Source organism: Microcaecilia unicolor, chromosome 1 (genome assembly GCF_901765095.1).
Source record: "Microcaecilia unicolor chromosome 1, aMicUni1.1, whole genome shotgun sequence".
NCBI lineage: Eukaryota > Metazoa > Chordata > Amphibia > Gymnophiona > Siphonopidae > Microcaecilia > Microcaecilia unicolor.
The window spans coordinates 266835337-266855463 of NC_044031.1; the positions used below are offsets into that span (position 1 = coordinate 266835337).

A 20127-nucleotide genomic window follows, 5' to 3' on the forward strand; every position below is an offset into this window, starting at 1 on the left:
CTTTTGTCAGAGCCTCTGAATTTTGGAGCGATCCTCAGGGCCAACCCAACCGTTAAGCAGGACTATGCAGATGCCTAGGGCAGCTTGACAGCTCCACAAACCCAAGAACCATCAATATACATGTTAATCTGTATTTTTATAGGATGTTTGTAGGATGATCATGATTGGTAGTGGTGATGTGTGTGTGTGTGTGTGTGTGTGTGGGGGGGGGGGGGGGGGGGGGGTTAGGATGAAGGTTCACCAAAAGTGCCCTGTCCTGCCCACCATCCTTTGCGCCGGCTCTGGCGATCCCATTCCACTAGGTGACAGCATCTTGCACCTCTGAAAATATTTCATTCATTCATTTCTCTTGGAGAGCGTGTGACCCACTTTCCATTCCTGTTTGTGTTTCGCCCTGTTAAAGAGGAACTAAAGGCGCCGGACGCAATCAGCACACAGGCTTGGGCGCTGCAGAGGGGAAGTGATTCCCTCTCGCGAAGGAACAAGATCATTTCCCTTCTGCTGGTCCGAATTTAACCTCAGGCTGAAAGCCAGAGTCCGGCGGGAGGAGGCAGTGGTGAGGCTCCTCCCGTGTCCTCACTCCCCCCCACCTCCCTTCCCCTCCCCCTCTCTCTGTACAGCTCTCTCTCTCTAGGAGAGAGGAGGGCACGGTGAAGGGCTCTCCTCCGGCCCTGGCCGCAGCATGGATCCTATGCTGAAAAGGAGTCAGGGGGTACACCCCGAGGAAGAGGAGGTGGATCCCCGGATCCAGGTAAGGAGAGCTGCTCGTGCTATTGTTGTGACAGCTTTTTCTCCCTCTCCTGGGCACTTGCAAGAGGGGGAATCGCCAGAGCCAGCAGCAGTTCCAGCCCCCTCCCCATTTCAGCTTTTCGTGTAGCTGTCAGTGCAGGCGCCCACTGGCTCTTTCATTGTCTGCAGTGCTGAGGGCGGCAGCTCCCCGTTTGTGTTGTTCAGATAGTATCCCGACAGGCCGATCGTTTTGTTGTACTTTAGATACCAGAGCTGAACAGATGTTTTCTGATCCTGGGAATGGTGGTGGTCGTATCAACTGCTTGTATAAAATTAACCTTTTTCGCTCAAGGGATCGAGACTCGTGAACTAACTCGTTCGGGGGCGATTTGACCCTTGGGTTCACCGTTTTGTTAGTGGGCAGTAAAGGGGTTTTATTAAATTGCGTGGTTAGGGAAGGGAGAGTGAGTGCATCCAGGTCTCAGTGGAACAGTTTTGTGACGGTCAGTCTTGTGGTTCTGAAGTCAAAGTGTTTCAGGCTGTGAAATTCTCAGAAAGCTATATACCAGGATTTGGAAAAAATATCCAGGACTGGGCCTGATCTGCATTCCTGTTATTGCCTTTTCTATATAGAAGTTTATTTTTCTATTGTTACTGTTACTTTGTAAATTGCCTCCTTCTGTCTTCCCCCTCCCCCCACCGTACCTATCAATAAATGTGTTAATTACTTTGGAAGCAGCAGCACATTTAAAATTGTCATGCCAATAAAGTTATGCAAATCCAAATCTGTATCTTGAAGCCCAATTGTCACCGTCAGATTTTGGTTCCATCAGATGTCAGTGGACTGGGCAGACCCATTAGCAGTGTTCATGATTGTGTATTATAATTCATAACTATGGGGGGGGGGGGGGGGGGGGAGGATCCGTTCACTCTATTTTTTTTAATTACAAAGTGGACATTTAGACCTATAAGGGTGCCTAGCCTATGAACTGATGCCAGATAGCACTGGGCCCAAATCATAGTTTATTATCAGGGACCTGCTGAATACACTGGATAGGATTAGAAAGGAAGCTTTTTCTGATTCTATGGCATGAAGATAGAGAGGTCTTTAACTTCTGTGTATAAGGTAAATCTGATACAATTTTTTAAAACTATAACTAAAACAAATGATGTGAATAAATGGAGGAAAGGGTTTCAGATATGAACAGTATGGATTTTGTTTGTTTGGGGACCCTTGGGTAACATACTTGTGTATGGTTGGCCATGATCAGTGCCTCTGTTTGCAGATGTGTGGCTCCTCGGTACACTGCATACGTCTAGTAGCGCTATAGAAATGATAAGTAGTACTATTAGTAGTACATAGAATCTTAATTGTCTCATGCTAGGAGCTGTAGCATGAGGCCATATAGTCTCTGAGCCAGGGATAAAGCAAAAGAGAATTTCTGGAATGTTGTTCATGTATCTGCTTTCATTTAACATTCCAGGGGAGGTCCTGCCTAATTCTCCTTCCTTCCCGCTGCCACCTCTGCTCAATGGCCCAGCTACGCTGGACATTGACCCAACAGCATGGTGCCAACCCCACCAGCTGCTTACCTGCTTGTTAGCTCACTGTTTATTTTTATAACCAGAAATCACAGTTTTCTTAGAAACAAAATTTTGTTTCAAGTAAATTGTGGGGTTTTGGGGGGGGGGGGGGGGGGAGGAGGGAACCCTGTTGAAATGGAAACTTCCCAGTCTGAAACCAAGTGTCAGCTGTTTGTGCTGTTCGCCTCCTTGGTGCGAGTCAGGAAAATGAAACACTGTCATGTGTAAGGGACACCATCAGAATTGGTAAATATCCCATATTTGTTTGTTTGCTAGGGTGGTGCACCAGCAAAGATATGCAGATAGCAATGGGACTGGCCCCCATCCTGTTGAGATTCCTGAGTATTCTTGTACGTCATCGTGTAATTACTAGGAACTAGGGGGTCCTTTTACTAAGGTGCGCTGAAAAATGGCCTGCGGTAGAGTAGGCGTGAGTTTTGGGCGTGCGCAGGTCCATTTTTCAGCGTGTCTGTAAAAAAAGGTCTTTTTTATATTTTTTCCGAAAATGGACATGCAGCAAAATCCATTTTGGGTCTGAGACCTTACTGCCAGCCATTGACCTATGTGTGTCAAATGCCACTTAGCATAAAAATTTTTCAGACGTGCGCCAAAATTGAAATTACCGCAACAGCCTTGTGGAAGCCGGGCGGTAACTTCATTTTGGCACTCATTGAGCATGCGTAGATGCTTACGTGGCTTAGTAAAAGGGCCCCTCTATGAGGAGCTTTTCATGCTTATTTTCAAAATAGAAGGATGCCCATCTTTCGACACAAATCGGGAGATGGGCGTCCTTCTCGCAAGGTCGCCCAAATCGGCATAATTGAAAGCTGATTTTTTTTTTGCGTCCTCAATTGCTTTCCGTCGCGGGGACGACCAAAGTTCATGGGGGCGGGTCGGCAGGGTAGCGAAGGTGGGACTGGGGCGTGATTAGGAGATGGTCGTCCTCAGCCGATAATAGAAAAAAGAAGGGTGTCCCTGACGAGCACTTGCCCGACTTTACTTGGTCCATTTTTTTTCACGACCAAGCCTCAAAAAGGTGCCCAAACTGACTAGATGACCACTGGAGGGAATCGGGGTTGACCTTCCCTTACTCCCCCAGTGGTCACTAACCCCCTCCCACCATAAAAAACAAGTTTAAAAAATACTTTTTGCCAGCCTCTATGCCAGCCTCAAATGCCATACTCTGGTCCATCGCAGCAGTATACAGGTCCCTGGAGCAGTTGTAGTGGCTGCAGTGTACTTCAGGCCTGGGGGAGGGGGAGGTTTGGGGGTCTCAGCACCCAAGGAAAGGGAGCTATGCACCTGGGAGCAATTTCTGAAGTCCACTGCAGTGCCCCCTAGGGTGCCCGGTTGGTGTCCTGGCATGTGAAGGGGACCAGTACACTACAAATGCTGGCTCCTCCCACGACCAAAGGGCTTGGATTTGGACGTTTTTGAGATAGATGTCTTTGGTTTCCATTATCGCCGAAAACCGAGGACTACCATCTCTAAGGTCGACCTAAATGTGAAGATTTGGGCGTCCCCAACCGTATTATCGAAACAAAAGATGGACATCCATCTTATTTCGATAATACGCGTTGCCCCGTCCCTTCGCGGCACCGTCCTTAGAGTTGGGCGCCCTTAGAGATGGTCGTCCCCGTTCGAAAATGCCCCTCTTTGTGTCTTTGATCCACAGTTATGGAATATTTGCCTTTACTGATCTATCCAGAAACTGACTATATAAAACTTTGAAAGTTTATTTTTGTATTTATTGGGATTTATTAACCACCTTTATGAAGAGATTCATCCAAGACAGTGTACAGTAGGTACAGTTTCACGTAAAATTTACAATTTTGTCAACAGCATAACAATAGTAAAATGACCAAGTATAAACATAAATACAATAAATGAGGTAAACTTGAAAACAGCAAATTGACTACCATGAAACAGGATAAAAAATATACACATTTGACAGCACTGAAATTCAAATAACAGAGATATAATACAATGTCAGTATAATACTAATGATACACCTAATAAACATGCATTAGAACATTCAAATAACATAGATATGATACTAATGCTTTTCTACAAAAAAGTTAAACAGCATTATGACTGGGATTATTTTCAGTTTTAAAGAGTTTTATGTGTGTGATTGTAATTAGTGATGGGTGGGGTTATCCTTGATAATGTACATTTGAAAATGTTCATTGTAGTGTTTTCTTGTACCACACTTTGAGTGTCTGAGTAAGGTGTTTAATCATAATCGTGTGTAGATAAATAAATAATGTGCCAGCTGTGGGCGGTATAGAATGCCACAGAGTTAATTCCCAGGCTGTGAAGAAAATCTTTGTTTTCTTTACATTTTCAAAATGTTTTCTCTCCCATCTGTATTACACTGGTGACATCTGTTTACCAGCTGAACCTGTCTGGGAGAAGGAGTTTTCAACATCTTCAATCTTCAAACATATTTTTTTCTTGGAAATCAAATCTTCTTCAAAAGGAGGCATGAATTTGACCTGTTCATATAGATTATTTACATTTTGGTTTTAACAATTGCTTTCAAGGGGTGCAGGTGCTCTCCTTTGGCATCCATGACCCAGGCTCTGTACTGTCTTGCCCACTGTGGGATATGGACAGATGTTAAACTGTATAAATACCATGTGTCTTATGGAATCATTGCTGGTTTTGTAGTATTGATTTATTACTTTAGATTTTGCTCACACGTTTTCTGTAGTAGCTCAAGGCAGGCGAGTTCCTGGTACACTGGGTATTTCTCTGTTCCTGGACAGCTCACAATCTAAGGGGGTCTTTTACTAAAGCTTAGCTTGAGTTATCTGCAGCAGGGCACATTTTTATTCCTGTGGACCCTGCGTAAGTTTGTACCTGGGGCAATAGAGGGTTAAGTGACTTGCCCAAGATCACAAGGAGCAGCAGTGGGATTTGAAGTGGCCATCTCTGGATCAGTGGTGTAGCTACAGGTGGGCCTGGGTGGGCTGTGGCCCACCCAATTTGTATTCAAGCCCACCCAAAATTGTGGCTCTCTTGCTATGGCTGTTGGGAATCCTCAAATCACATCTAAAGATTTCCTCTCGTCAGGCAGCCAAAGCTCTTCCAAACAGCAGCTGGCACCACACACCGGCCCCTCTGCACATGCTCAGTTTTCACTAGGCGGAAGCACTGAGCATGTATGGACTTACAGCAGTGTCAACTCAAGCCAAGTGCTGCCAGCTGCTGTTTGGTAGAGCACTGGCTGCCCAAGGAGGAAGAAATCTTCAGCTGGTGCAATCTGGGGATCCACACCAGCTCAGGTATTTAATATTTTGTGTTTGAAGGTAGGGGGAGAGCAGATAGCAGAGTGGAGGGGCAGCCAGGCGGGTTTGAATTCTGTGCCCATCCATTTTGGGCTCAGGCCCACCCAAAACTGGCTGTCTGGCTACGCCCCTGCTCTGGATGTCAAGACAGGTGCTCTAACCACTAGGCCACTCCTCCACTCCAATGATATTGGAACCTGCAGCCATTCTGGGCCAGATTCTGTAAATGGTGTCTAAAAAATAGTCACATCTAAAAATAGCATGGTTTGTAGAATAGCTCATAGGGCCCGAGAACACATCTACATTTAGGTGCAGCCGTTTACACCACTGAAAACCTGGTGTAAATGCCCACACCTAAATTAGGTATGTTCCCCCAAATTTTATAATCATGCTTGTAAATTTTAGAAATGCCTCCAACATGCCCACACTATTCCCATGGCCACATCCCCTTTTCAACTGTGTGGGTTAGAATTTACACACCACACTTTTTAGAATACACCTAAAAAGATCTGCGCTTAAATTACAATTATTACTAATTAGTGCTGATAATTGCTTATTATTGGCCAATTATCAGTGCTGATTGGCCACACACCCAATTTAACGTGCACAACTTGCAGTGCCTTATATAGAATTTGGGGGTCTGGCATTGGCTAGAATTAAGAAAATTCCAGGTTTACAATTCGACTTAATATTCCAGATTGTGATTTGCAAACGGATAGCTTTAGCTGCTTCATTAGCCTCACAACAAGGCAGATTACTCAGTATTAGGTTATTGTTGGCATGCCAATCTGTCTTAAGTTGCAGGAAAAACGGAACACCCTTAAATGAATCATTTTGGTGGAACTCATTACATGTCATTTACAAATGTGAATAGGAAATGGCTGGAAAGAAAAGTAACCTGTCATCCTTTCGTAAGAATTGGGAAGATTTTCAAGAGATGTCCTGTAGGTAACCTTTAAAATGCCTGATTGTTTCATACATGCCATTATTTTAGAAACATATCCACATGTAATAGAGCATTTACACATGTATATTGCATACATGTGGAGTGGAGGAGTAACCCAGTGATTAATACAGTGGACTTTGATCCTGGGGAACTAGGTTCAATTTCCACTGTAGGCAAGTCACTTAACCCTCATTGCCCCAGCTACAAATAAGTACCTGTATACACCATATAAACCACTTTGAATATAGTGGCAAAACCCTCAGAAAGGCAGTATATCAAGTCCCATTCCCTTTCCCCTAACTACCAATTTAAGGAAGCTGCTCTTCACATGTAGAGCTTCATACCATGCAATTTCAGGGGGTGTAGTTTGAGTGTGGCTCAGGAGGGACTAAAATCTACTTGTGTATTCCCATTTTACAATCGGAATTCATATGTATGGGGGGAAAAGTCCCATAATGGAGCCACAAGTGGAAAAATTATTTGAAGCTGTTTTTCTTAAACTGCAACACTTATGTTTTGTTATATCGTATTTTTTTTAGGATTATTTTAGACTCCTGGTTCAATTATTGATTCTACCTCACATTGATTATTGCAATGCTTTGTACTTGGGAGCCTCCGTAAGGGTGGTGCACTGACTTCAGTTAATGCAGTATACTGCTGCAAAAATGTGTTTTTAGAGTGAAGAAATGCTAGAATTATGCCATTACTGATGAGGCTGCTTTGGTTGCCAATTCAGGCACATTTCTTTTTAAATAAATTGGCTTGTATAATTATTAACACACCAATGTTTCAGCCCAGAGTATTTTTTATACTCATTGTCTTTATTTATATCTAAACGGACATTGAGTTGACATCGTCGTCTACTCAAATTTCTATCTAGCAGATGTTTTAGATTTTAAATACATTTTTGTCTCTTCCTTCCAATTGCACACAACTATGTTTTAGAACGCATTCCCTTTATATCTGAGAGAAATATCTTCTTATTTGAGCTTTCCTCAGGCTATGAAAACGTTCTATTTTGCAAAATATTATGCTAGTGGTTAGTGCAGAGGCCTGGGAACCTGGGGAACCGGGATCAATTCCCACTGCAACTCCTTGTGACTCTGGGCAAGTCACTTAACCCTCCGTTGCCTCAGGTACAACATAAATACATGCCTTAGTAAAAGACCCCCATAGGTTTTTAAAAAGTTCTTATTTGGGCCAGGACTTTACATGAGAGATTAAGGGACTCATTCTCCATAACCTCATGTAGTTTATTTCTACCTTCAAGCTGAAACTGAGTTAAAGTTATGGCTTTGCTACCTACTTGGTGGCTGTAGGTTTGTGGAAGTGGTGCTACTTATTTGTGGGAGCTATGAAATCGCCACTTACATAGAAGTGCTGGCCCTTCCATGTGGAAGGATCATTTTTGCAGCGTGTATCTCTGTAAAATGGCGGCTCCTGCTATATGTGTGTCAGCATTTGCATGCAGAAAAGACTCTGTCAGCAGATCATCTTCTAAAATACAATCGGAACTGAGCACACCTTGATCTGGACATCTCAATTCTGATCGCTACGTTCTGTGTAAAATGGGGTTCAGTGTGTATTCATTAGAACTATGCTCTGTGACACTGAGGGTCCCTTTTACTAAGTCGCGTAAGCATCTACGCGTGCCAAAATGGAGTTACCGCCTGACTATCGCGTGGCTCTTGCGGTAATTTCATTTTTGGCGCGCATCCGATACGCTTGCCTGAAAAATATTTTTTATTTTCGGGCGCACGTAATGGACGCATGCCAAGTGGCATTTGATTTGTGTTGGTCATTACCGGCCGGATTATTTACCCCGCTAGGTCAACGGCTGGCGCAAGGTCTCAGACCCAAAGTGGACGTGTGACAATTTTCATTTTGCTGCACGTCCATTTCCAGCAAAAAAAGGCCTTTTTTACAGGCGCGCTAAAAAATGGATCAGCGTGCGCTCAAAACCCACGTCTACACTACCGCGTTATTTTTCAGCGCTCCTTTGTAAAAGGACCCCTTATATTTCAAATGCATAATTCATAAAATAAGACTGTATCCGTGTAACTGTTCATTGTGTTTTTTAACATTTTTATTTGAAACAATAAAACTTTTTGTACTTAAAAATCTCCAGAGTCTTAGCTCACCCATGCTGATATTTGATTTTCTATATCTGTCCAAAGCTTTCCTACATGTCTATATCTGTTTATCCTGTGTTTTCCCTTTATTCTAGGGGGAACTGGAAAAGCTTAATCAAGCCACAGATGACATCAATCGAAGGGAAACTGAACTTGAGGTAGATATCCTTCCAGCTTTTTGTACCTTCCTCTCTATGCGCCAGAGAGTCTGTTTCGGAAAGTCAGCTCAGTCTGGGATAAGCATAGTGGAGCTTCTCTGCCAAAAATGAGCTGGGGTCAATGCCGTGCAACAGAAGGGAGCAAATGGGTGGCTTGACTAGGCCCTTCACTCACTGTCTGCTGTCACAGGCATTTGGTGCTCACTTTAACAACTTTGGCACTTTTCGCCCAAGGAAGGATGTGAAAATGCCAAATAACTCTTCAAGTGCAGCCCAGTGAAAGAGCGCTTATGAGCCAGGAGCAGTTTCATCCATAACACAGTCGTGCAGTGAGAGGGAATTGATTGTCCCTATGCTCCATATGCTGCTTCACTAGAATGCATCCCCCAGGCTTCGTCTTCAGTCTTTCCTGTGTCTTGTGCTGTAGCTCAGGGGCCGATGCACAGTGGCACCCGGTAAATATGGGTGCCGCTGGGAAAAATGACCACAATGCACAAAGGGGATCGCATACAAATGAGATGCACAGGTCACCTTTTGTGCATCATCACTGCTTGCAGCTGGAAGCATCAAATGCATTTGACAGCTTTCACAAAATCCCTGGTGGACTGCCTCCTGACCCCCCTGCCCCGCCCCCAAAGAGTTTTTCCTTATATGGTGTTTAGCCCTTCCCAGTGCATTCCAGGGTGCACTGGTTAGGGGCTGGGCACCGCCATTTTGAGAGGCTGGGCTTAGAGGCAGGAGGGAAATGGCGTTGCTCCTGCCCTCCTGCAGATCTAAAGTACATGGGGGTGTGAGGAAGCAATCCACTGGACCACCAGGGTTCTTTTGCTTAGGGGGATCTGAGAGGGGAGGTGGTAGGGGGTGTTAGAATCCACTGGACCACCAGGGAATTTTTAAGAGATCTTTTGGAGGGGTCGGGAGGTGGGTCAGGTTGGGTTGGGTCTGGGGGTTGGGTCAGGAGGCAGTCCACTGGACCACCAGGGATTTTTGGTTTAGAGGGTTAGGGGGAGCCGCCGGGAGGGGTTCAGGAGGGGAGAGGAGAAGCATAAACAGGCACCTTTGTAGCTGCCTGTTTCTCCTCTCCGACAGCTCCAGAGCAGCTGTAAAATGTAGCTCAGATTTTATGACTGCTCTGGAGCTGTGAATCACATGGAATTCTCTTTAGAATACTAATAGGCTCATTGTAATACATTTGCATAGGGTTCTTGGTGGCTGCTAATGGTGCATGTTAGAGCAACAGAAAATTCTTTCGTGCATTTCTCGGTAGATAACGTTTGACAGCACGGTAAGCTTTGTGCATCGGGGCCTCAGTCAGCAGCAGTGGGTTCACACTGTAGAGCAGGTTTTAAAACCTGCTGCCGATTCAGCCTAACCTCAATTTCATTAGCATGTTTGTGTGTGCAGTACCACATGCCCAGTGCATATGTTTGTGTGTTTTCTTGCGCAGTTACAGTTAGGTGTTACATTTTGTGTATAGACCAAGGATTCTGTTTTTATAGACTGAAGGAAATGGGACCTCCTTTTAGGTGAAGACCATCACTTTGCTCTAAGAGTGTCTGGAAATGTGATTTTCATGAAATAGTACAATCTCAAAACCCAGTCAGAATTATTCAAATTTTAGACATTTACAAAGGAAGAGGATGGGGCTTGTGGCAGGGCCTGTGGTTGTGCATTATTTTTTATTCTGTATGTTTTGAAATTTTAGCATATTTCTCCTAGTTAGCTTCATAACTACTAAATAAAAAGTGTGTTTTTTTTTTATTATACTCTTCCTTCCTATTCCCCTGCTTCCTTCCTTATCAGTATAAAATTTCCAAATACACGTTCTTAGACATTTCAAAGCCAGCCTTTCAGGGCACTTTTAGAAATCCTAGCCTAAGGTGAGTGAATGAATGAAAGGTTTACGTTTATTTTATATTTCTATTTTTTTAAGTTGATTGAATTTTTAATGCCAGAGAGAAATATGCTGGGTTCAGACTTCTGCTAGATCACTTATGCTATCTGTGTATTAGCATGTTTTAAAACCTGCATCAATGTATATCGGTGAAATTCACTTCCTGAAATTCTGGTCAGACTTTTGTTGTATCAGCTTCAGTGTAAATGTTGCTTTTTTCCTGAGCCGTAATAGTAATTAGGGTTCTGGGCTACAGGCAAGATCTGCTATGCAACCCTAAATTTAGTTTTGAATCTAATTTGAAATTATTAGGTATGACAGTATTTGACATTTTGTCACCAGAACAGCATATAAAATCTGTGGTTAAAAAATCTTTTATGATATTGAGAAAACTGAGATGAATAAAAGGCTAGTTATCACCATCAACTTTTAAAATAGTTGTTCAAAATTTTTATCCATGCTCTTTTGGATTATTGTAATGTGATGTATATTGGTTGACCCAAATTTTTACTAAAAAGATTACAAACTCTTCAGAATGTTGCTGCAAGGTTGATCTAGTCTGCTTATAAATCTGATAGGGTTACACCACTGTTGATTTCCTTGCACTGGCTGCTGGTAGAGGCTTGAGTTCTTGCTCCTATTGGTCCTCTTTCTAGAATAAGATCTATAACATTACGCAGTTTATTCGCTCTGTAGTTTCCTAGTCCTAAAGGTTTAAAGTCAAAAATATATATTTTTTTCTGGCAGACTTGTGGGCTCATTTTCAAAAGAGGAGGACACCCATCTTTCGACATAAATCGGAAGATGGATGTCCTTCTCCCAGGGTTGTCCAAATCGGTATAATCGAAAGCCGATTTTGGATGTCCCCAACTGCACTCCGTCGCAGGGACGGCCAAAGTTCATGGGGGTGTGTCAGAGGCATAGCGAAGGCAGGACTTGGGCGTGCCTAACGTTTGGATGTCCTTGACCCATAATAGAAAAAAAGGACGTCCATGACGAGCACTTGGATGTTTTCACATGGACCTGTTTTTATTATGACTAAGGCACAAAAAGGTGCCCAAAAAGGTGCCCAAAATGACCAGATGACCACCGGAGAGAATCGGGGATGACCTCCTGTTACTCCCCCAGTGGTCACTAACCCCCTCCCACTCTCAAAAAAACATCTTTAAAAATATTTTGTGCCAGCTTCTATGCCAACCCTCAGATGTCATACTCTGGTCGATGACAGCAGTATGCAGGTCCCTGGAGCAGTTTTAGTGGGTGAGTGCACTTCAGACAGGCGGACCCAGACCCATCCCCCCCCACCTGTTACGTTTGTGGAGGAAACAGCGAGCCCTCCAAAACCCACCAGAAACCCACTGTACCCGCATCTAGGTGCCCCCTTCACCCATAAGGGCTATGGTAGTGGTGTACAGTTGTGGGTAGTGGGTTTGGGGGGGGGGGGTTGAGGGGCTCAGCACACAAGGTAAGGGAGCTATGTACCTGGGAGCAATTTATGAAGTCCACTGCAGTGCCCCCCAGGGTGCCCGATTGGTGTCCTGGCATGTCAGGGGGACCAGTGTACTACAAATGCTGGCTCCTCCCACGACCAAATGGCTTGCATTTGGTCGTTTCTGAGATGGACGTCCTTGGTTTTGAAAATTGCTGAAAATCAGAGATGACCATCTCTAAGGATGACCAAATTTCAGGATTTGGACATCCTTGACGGTATTTTCGAAACGAAAGATGGATGTCAATCTTGTTTTGAAAATACAGGTTTCCCCGCCCCTGGATCGGGATGTTTTGCAAGGACATCCAAATTGAAACGTGACTGTCCCTTTCGAAAATGCCCCTCTTGACTATCAAGCTTCTTTGATTTGCAATGCTTTGCAAATACAAATTCAAACCATAACAGCATACCTTACATTTTGTAAAATGTTGAAATCTCATTTGTTTAAATTACATCTGTTAGAATAGACTTTATTTTAACCTCCCAGGAATATTCTGACATCCTGATTTGTAATCTGCTTGGAACTCTAAAGGATATAGTGGACTATAAGAACACATTTCCTTAGACTTAGACAGGGTTCAGTAATCAGTGCATACGCCATGCTGTCAGTGCCAGAAGCTTGTTATCTGGTGTAGAGGTTATTAGGTGTCCTTGTTTTATACATTTTATATTTATTAATAATTCAGTAACATGTACCGAGAGGAGCATATATGCAATGGAGAAGCAGATGAGCAGTGTGTGACAGTGGAGAGCAGCAAGATGTGTGTGTGGGAGAGAGAGTTAAAGGGGGTCTTTTTACTAAAGCTTAGCTCGAGTTATCTGCAGCAGGACCCATAGGAATAAAATGGGCCCTGCTGCAGATAACTCAAACTAAGCTTTAGTAAAAGACCCCCATAGAGGTAATGTGTGATTAGGAGGGGAGTGAGGAAGAGAGATGTATATTGTGACACCTAAGGGGTCACAGGAGTGACCATGAGGTGAAAGGAGAGTGGGGTCAGCCCGGCTATAGCCCAGGTACAAGGATTCCTGCTTGGAACAGCAGCAAGGGAATCCTCATGAAATAGGAGAAAGCTATATGTCTGTGATCAATGGGGGAGGGGCGAATAGGTTTCCTGAACTCCACAGTATCTAGAGCCCGGGGAATAGGGCTAGGTCTTCTGAGAATTGTAGTCTAGCCCTATGCCCCTTAGAAAGTATGAGGGCTGATGATGTCGTAAGTACATAAGTATTGCCACACTGGAACAGACCAAAGGTCCATCAAGCCCAGCATCCTGTTTCCAACAGTGGCAAATCCAGGTCACAAATACCTGGCAAGATCCCAAAAAAGTTCAATACATTTTATGCAGCTTATCCCAGAAATAAGCAGTGGATTTTCTCTAAGTCCATTTTAATAATGGTGTATGGACTTTTCCTTTAGGAAGCCTTCCAACCCTTTTTTAAACCTCGCTAAGCTAACTGCCTTTACCACATTCTCTGGCAACAAATTCCAGAGCTAAATTGCACGTTGTGTGAAGAAAACTTTTCTCCGATTTAGTTTTAAATTTACTACTTTGTAGCTTCATTTCATGCCCCCTAGCTTCATTACTACTACTACAACTACTATTTAACATTTCTAAAGAGCTGCTAGGGTTACGCAGCGCTGTACAATTTAACAAAGAAGGACAGTCCCTGCTCAAAGGATCTTACAATCTAAAGGACAAAAATGCAGTCAATCAAATTGGGGCAATCTGGATTTCCTGGATAGAGGTCCAATGGTTAGGTGCCGAAAGCAACATTGAAGAGGTGGGCTTTAAGCAAGGATTTGAAGATGGGCAGAGAGGGGGCTTGGCGTATGGGCTCATTGCATGCCCCCTAGTCCTAGTATTTTTGGAAAGAGTAAACAAGCGATTCACATCTACTCGTTCCACTCCACTCATTATTTTATAGACCTCCATCATATCTCCCCTCAGCCGTCTTTTCTCCAAGCTGAAGAGTCCTAGCCGCTTCAGCCTTTCCTCATAGGGAAGTCGTCCCATCCCCTTTATCATTTTCGTCGCCCTTCTCTGTACCTTTTCTAATCCCACTATATCTTTTTTGAGGTAATCTCCCTGGGACAGGAGAATGGTAGGGATCTAGAAGTACCTGGCAGTCCTCAGACCTAGAAAAGTGTTTTGCAGACAAACAGGAAGAGAGAACTCCCTAAGAGCTGGCCGGCGAGGCAGTAAGTAGGCTATCTAACCCGGGGCAGCAAGGACCCCAAAGTACAAGCTGGACCAGAGTCAAGTATCTCCTAAAAGGCAAGCAAGAAGCTAGGAATATGGCTAAGCCTAGCCTGATGGAAAGTGTGGGGAGAGACCCACCTGGAACTGAGTGGCCTTGGTATGACCACACTAAGGTATTGTCCAAGAAGGTTTTCTCTGAAATGTTTTGGGGCATTTGATTGTTGGGAAAGATGAACTGAGGATATGAAAAAGTCAAGGGCAAGTGGAATCCTGTGTTTGCTGCCTAAGGAAGGAGGAAGGGTTCCTAGAGAGTAAAGGGAATTAGGCAGGAGCCTTCCTCTCTGCTTCTGCAAAGGCCCCGCAGAAGCAGGAGTTGGCATGAGGCATGGCAGCCCTTGAGAGAAGGGAAACGTGCCTGAAAAAGCCGTTCCAGATGCTGGTGAATGTAATGTCCACAAAGAGAAGGTGACTGCCTGCTGTAGCATACTGCTGGGCTAACTCCACTGCTTGTGTTAAGTCTGTGTTTTGTTTTGGCAAAAGTATAATAAAATTGGCATGCTGAAAAAGCTGTTTCCATGAATTTTGTTGGGGGCGAAGAAACTATCAGCACCATGGCCGGCGTGACCCCGACAATGTGTGAGAGAAGGAAGGGAGAGGGAAGAGACTGGTAAAGACCATGAGATATGATAAAGAGAAACAAAGCAAAAGAATGATAGAAAAGAAATGAGGTGTGAGAATGAAATCTGCAAGAGAATAAAAGGGGCAGCAGGTCAGAAACATCTAGAAGAAAGTCTGAGAGAATGAAACTTGGTGTAAAGAAGAAGGTTTCAGTTACATGGGAGGATGGGGCTGTTCTGTAATGATAGGCTACATCTTTCTGTGCCAGGAAAAAGCATCCTTTGGGGATAAATTCAGATGGTATGTTTCTAGATATTTAAACTAGAGGGTGAGGATGACAATAGGAAGCAAGGGAATTCAGAATGTTACCCCCACCAAAACATGACAGCAGTGGGGAAGGTAATGTTAATATAGAAAACCATTTAAACTCACTTAACACATGGAAAGCAATGAGCACAAATGCTTGTAGTCTAAGTAAAAAGGTTCAAGATTTGCAGGCCCTGAAGACTTGAATGTTGTTGCTATTACAGAGTTATGTTTCAATGATCCTCATGAATGGGATGCAACCATACCAGGCTATAATCTTTTTAGGAAGTTTGAACGGGTGGGGGAGTGTCACATTATATGACAATCAGTGGCGTAGCCACAGGTGGGCCTGGGTGGGCCAGGGCCCACCCACTTAGGGCTCAGGCCCAGCCAACAGTAGCACATGGTAATGAAAATGCTGCTCTCCACAATGCTGGCACCTTCACATGCTCAGTTTTCAGTGCATGCCTTCTGCAGACAACCAAGGTGGAGACTGGAGAGAAGCATTTTCCCACCAGCTGAGATATTTTTTTGATGTGGGGGTGGGGGAGAGAACATTTGGTGCCCACCCACTTCTTGCCTAGGCCCACCCAAAATCTGCTGTCTGGCTACGCCCCTGATGACAATATCAGAGCGACTGAAATGCAGGGGAACTGGGGAAAGGAAGAAGCTATATGGAAAGAGAAGATGGAATCTGTATCCACTTGGGTGTTATCTACAGACCTCCAGCACAAATAGAGAAGCTGGACAAAGATCTGATCAAAGCTATCCGTAAGCTTGGAGTGAAAGGGGAGGCACTGTTGCTTGAAGATTTCATGTTGCCTGATGTGGATTGGAATGTCCCATTGGCAGAAACAGAAAGAAGCAGAGAGATCATGGATGCCTGTCAAAGTACTGTGCTCAGATAAATGGTGACCAAATCCGTGAGGGAAGGTTCAGTACCGGATCTGGTGCTCACAAATGGAGGTAGTGTTTCCAACATTCGGGTATTTTCCAACCTAGGCAGTAGTGATTATCATACGATATGGTTTGATAAGAGTGAAAGCTGAGTGCAGATGCACAAAACTCAAAATACTGTATTGCAGACACTGTTTTTGGTAAAATGGGAGAATACTTGAAGAAGGAGCTGAGAGCAGAGGTAGACATTGGAGAAGTGGAAGCACAGTGGTCCAAGCTGAAAGCTGCTATAAATATGGCAACAGATCTTTATACAAGGAAGGTAAACAAAAACAAGAGAAACGGGAAGCCTACATGGTTCTCCAAACAAGTGGGTGAAAAAATAAGGGCAAAAGAGGCTACATTCAAGAAATACAGAAGAACGCCACAAGAGGATCACAGAAAAGATTACCGGAAAAAACTCAAAGAAGCAAATAGGGAAATCAGGCTGGCAAAATCAGAGGTGGAAGAAAAAAAAAATGGCTAAAAATGTAAAGAGAGGTGACAAGACCTTTTTCAGACACATTGTAGAAAGGAGAAAGTAGTTCTCAGCATCATTCCATTTCTAGCCTATGTGGAGAGTGATGAGGATAAAGTGAACATGCTAAACAAATACTTCTGTTCTTTGTTCACAGAAGAAAATCCCAGAGAAGGACCGCAGTTGGCTGCCAAGGGTATATCTGGGAATGTGGATATTACGCCGTTCACAGAAGAAAGCATTTATAAGCAGCTTGAAAATCTGGTAGTGGACAAAGCTATGGAGCTGGATGGGATATATTCCAGGGTACTGAGGGAGCTCAGAGAAGTCCTTGCTTGGAAAATAGACACCTAAAGGGGGATATGATTTGAGGGCTACAAAATCCTGAGTGAAGTGGAACAGGTAGAGGTGAATTTTTTTTTTTTTCTGCCATTCAAAAAGTACAAAGACCAGGGGACACTCAATGAAATTGCATTGAAATACTTTTAAAGCAACTAGGAGGAAATATTTTTTCATTAAAAATATAGTTAAGCTCTGAAACTCATTGCTAGAGGATGTGGTAAAGGCAGTTAGTGTATCTGGATTTAAAAAAAGTTTTTGACAAGTTCCTGAAGGAAAAGTCCATAGTCTGCTATTGAGATGGACATATGGGAAGCCACTGCTTGCCCTGGGATTGATAGCGTGGAATGGTGCTACTAATTGGGTTTCTACCAGGTGCTTGTGACCTGGATTGGCCACTAATGGAAGCAGGATACTGAGCTGACTGGACCATTGGTCTGACCCAATATGGCTGTTCTTATGTTATGTTCTTTTAAGGATTTATTTAATAGATCTTTAGAGACAGGAGAGGTTCTGTGGGATTGGCAACGAGTGGATGTTAACGGTTAACGTATTAACACTGAGGCGCCGCTCCAGGTCCAACTCCTTCCTGCTGGCTGCTGTGTGACCCACGTCCCCTCCTCCTGCAGCAGAAACTGGCCCACAGGAAGTACACACCAGAGGAGGCAGGAGAAGGGAGAAGGGACTTGGAGAAGGACCTGTGGCGGGCAGGGTTTCGGCATCGGCGACGGGTGGGGCATCAGCATCATTCAGCGATGGTGACATGTCAATCTATAGAACTGGAGAGTTGAGTCCAGTACGGCAGCGCCCTTGAAGGCTGGCACCCCCCTGCGGTGCTTACCTCGCTTACTGGGTTGCGCCAGCCCTGGGGTTTGGCACGGATGGAGAGTGGGTGTAGAAGCATTGACTAGCTAGTTCATTACAGTTACCATGCACTAAATGGCTAATGCACAGTTAATGTAGACTCACTTATCACCTCCTAAATAGGAGACACTAAGGCTAGATTCAGTATGTGGCGCCTGGAAAATCCATGCGGAAATCATTTTTGCCTAAGCATATTCTTAAATTTTGCATGGCTTATAGACTAAGCCAATGGCCATCTGCGTGACCATATTTAGTCATGAGGAATTACGCCAAGTAGAACCTGGTATAAATCCCGACACCTAACTTAGGCACAGAGCAGATATATTCTATAACTTGTGTGATCCTTTTATGTATTTTGGCTGTGACCTTTTTATTTCTCTCCCTTTTTTTTTTTGGAAAGTCATTTTAAAATTATCAGATAAGGACAGTCCCTGCTCAAAGGAGCTTACAATCTAAAGGACAAATGTACAGTCAGTCAAATAGGGGCAGTCTAGATTTCCTGATAAATGCTTGATTTGCAAATTCGCTCTCACTCAGTAGATAGACATTTCTTTGTCTAACATTTGCTGTTCCTTTATGTCCTGAATCTCATTTATCACATTCTTGTTTGGATCTTCTACCAAAACAGCAGAATCTTGTTGTACTCCTATCTTGTACTACCAGCTATTTCCATGGAGATTTTCCAGGGAGAAATTAAAAAGTATTTAACACCTCCCCAAAATAGAATCAAACATTCCTCCCCCTAAACAAAGAAGAACCTTTGCAGAGTCTGTCTGTGCCTATCACCTATTAGTTTTCCTTGGCAAACCCTTTGCCTCATTTTCACAGGTTAGCTTGCTGACTTGTGCCCTGGGAAATCTATCTTTTTCATCTTAGACTTGCTGTAGAATGAAAGAAATATTGTTGAAATCAAAGGCTGATTCAAGCTACAGCCTCTAGGCTGGTTACTCAGAGTCCAGGTGGGACCGAATGCCTCTTCTTTTACAGTCTTTACGTTGGCTCCCTTTGGAGAAGAGAGTGGCATTCAAGATGTTGTACTTGAGTTATAGAGCGATGCATGGTCTTGTCCCAGCTCATGTGAGTAGGCGATTGTGTTTGTATAGACCAGTATGGACACTTATATCTAGTCAAGGGTCAGCTTCCAAGTTTCACCTCATCTCTACACACTGGCCAGGGAATTTTCAGGGTAGCTCCAAAGCTTTGAAACCCAGTCCTGACTGAACTGAAATCAGTTTCCAGGTATTTAGGGGTTTGGAAGAAGACTGAAAACATGGCTATTGGTATAGGGATGAGGATGGCAGTGGGTTTAATTTTAATGGTTCTAATATTGTATTCAATTATAAATACAATCTCTTCCAGTTAACTGTGTGTATATATTTGCTTGTACCTTATTTTGTACAGACTTCAGGCTGAAAAAGGCAGGAAACTATATTTATAATAAAGTAACCCAGAAGGCCTTAACATCGGATGATAATAGGAAGAGGCCTTTTGTTCTGTTTACCTCAGCAATGACATGTCTTTCTCTTGCCAGTTCAACGCTTAAATTCTGGAAACATCCCCAGCTTCAAGATTAATTTTTGGATTTTGTAAGTGCATTTGTAAGCCCATAACTCCTTTATGAGTCAGATCCTGTGCACTTTAGCCTTGTCCGTTGTTTCTTACATTAAATGGCAGCTGGTACAGCTCAGACTTGGATTCCTTTCCTTGAATCAGACTTTAGTTGATTTGGCTTGTTTACAAGGTTAGTCTTCTGGAGGTCCTAAATGCTGAATGATATTTATTGCCTACAGTTTTAAGAAGTCCCCTTTGGAGCTTCAAGAGTACTTGTTTTTCCCCCTTTCATGCTCCAGGAATTTCTGCAACAATGTGATGATTCTCTTGCCTTAAAGTTTTGCTGTTCCTGCTTTCAGATTTTATCCCTGTTGCACTCCTGAGGGTAGAGGCAGGCAATTTCTAAATATTAAAAAAGAGACTTCTTATTCCTTAAGTATGTAAGCATCATCAAAGGTCCATCAAGCCCAGTATCCTATTGCCATCCATGGCCAATTCAGACCATAAGTACCTGTCAGGATCCCAAAAGAGTAAATAGATTCCATGCTGCTTATCCCAGGAAGAAGCAGTGGATTTTCCCAAGTCCATCTCAACTTTAGATGGAAGTGA

The 20127-nt window shown here is 43.6% G+C and overlaps 1 protein-coding gene across 1 annotated transcript in view; it reads left to right on the forward strand.

Annotated features, from left to right (window-relative positions):
- Positions 1 to 417: 417 nt before the first annotated feature.
- The window catches only part of SH3BP5 (SH3 domain binding protein 5), a 144675-nt gene continuing 124965 nt past the window's right edge, over positions 418 to 20127 (forward strand). The window contains exons 1-2 of the mRNA XM_030206301.1: positions 418 to 751; positions 8780 to 8842. Of these exons, the coding sequence (XP_030062161.1) occupies positions 683 to 751; positions 8780 to 8842 (132 nt within the window). The 5' untranslated portion in view covers positions 418 to 682. The remainder of the gene's footprint in view (positions 752 to 8779; positions 8843 to 20127) is intronic.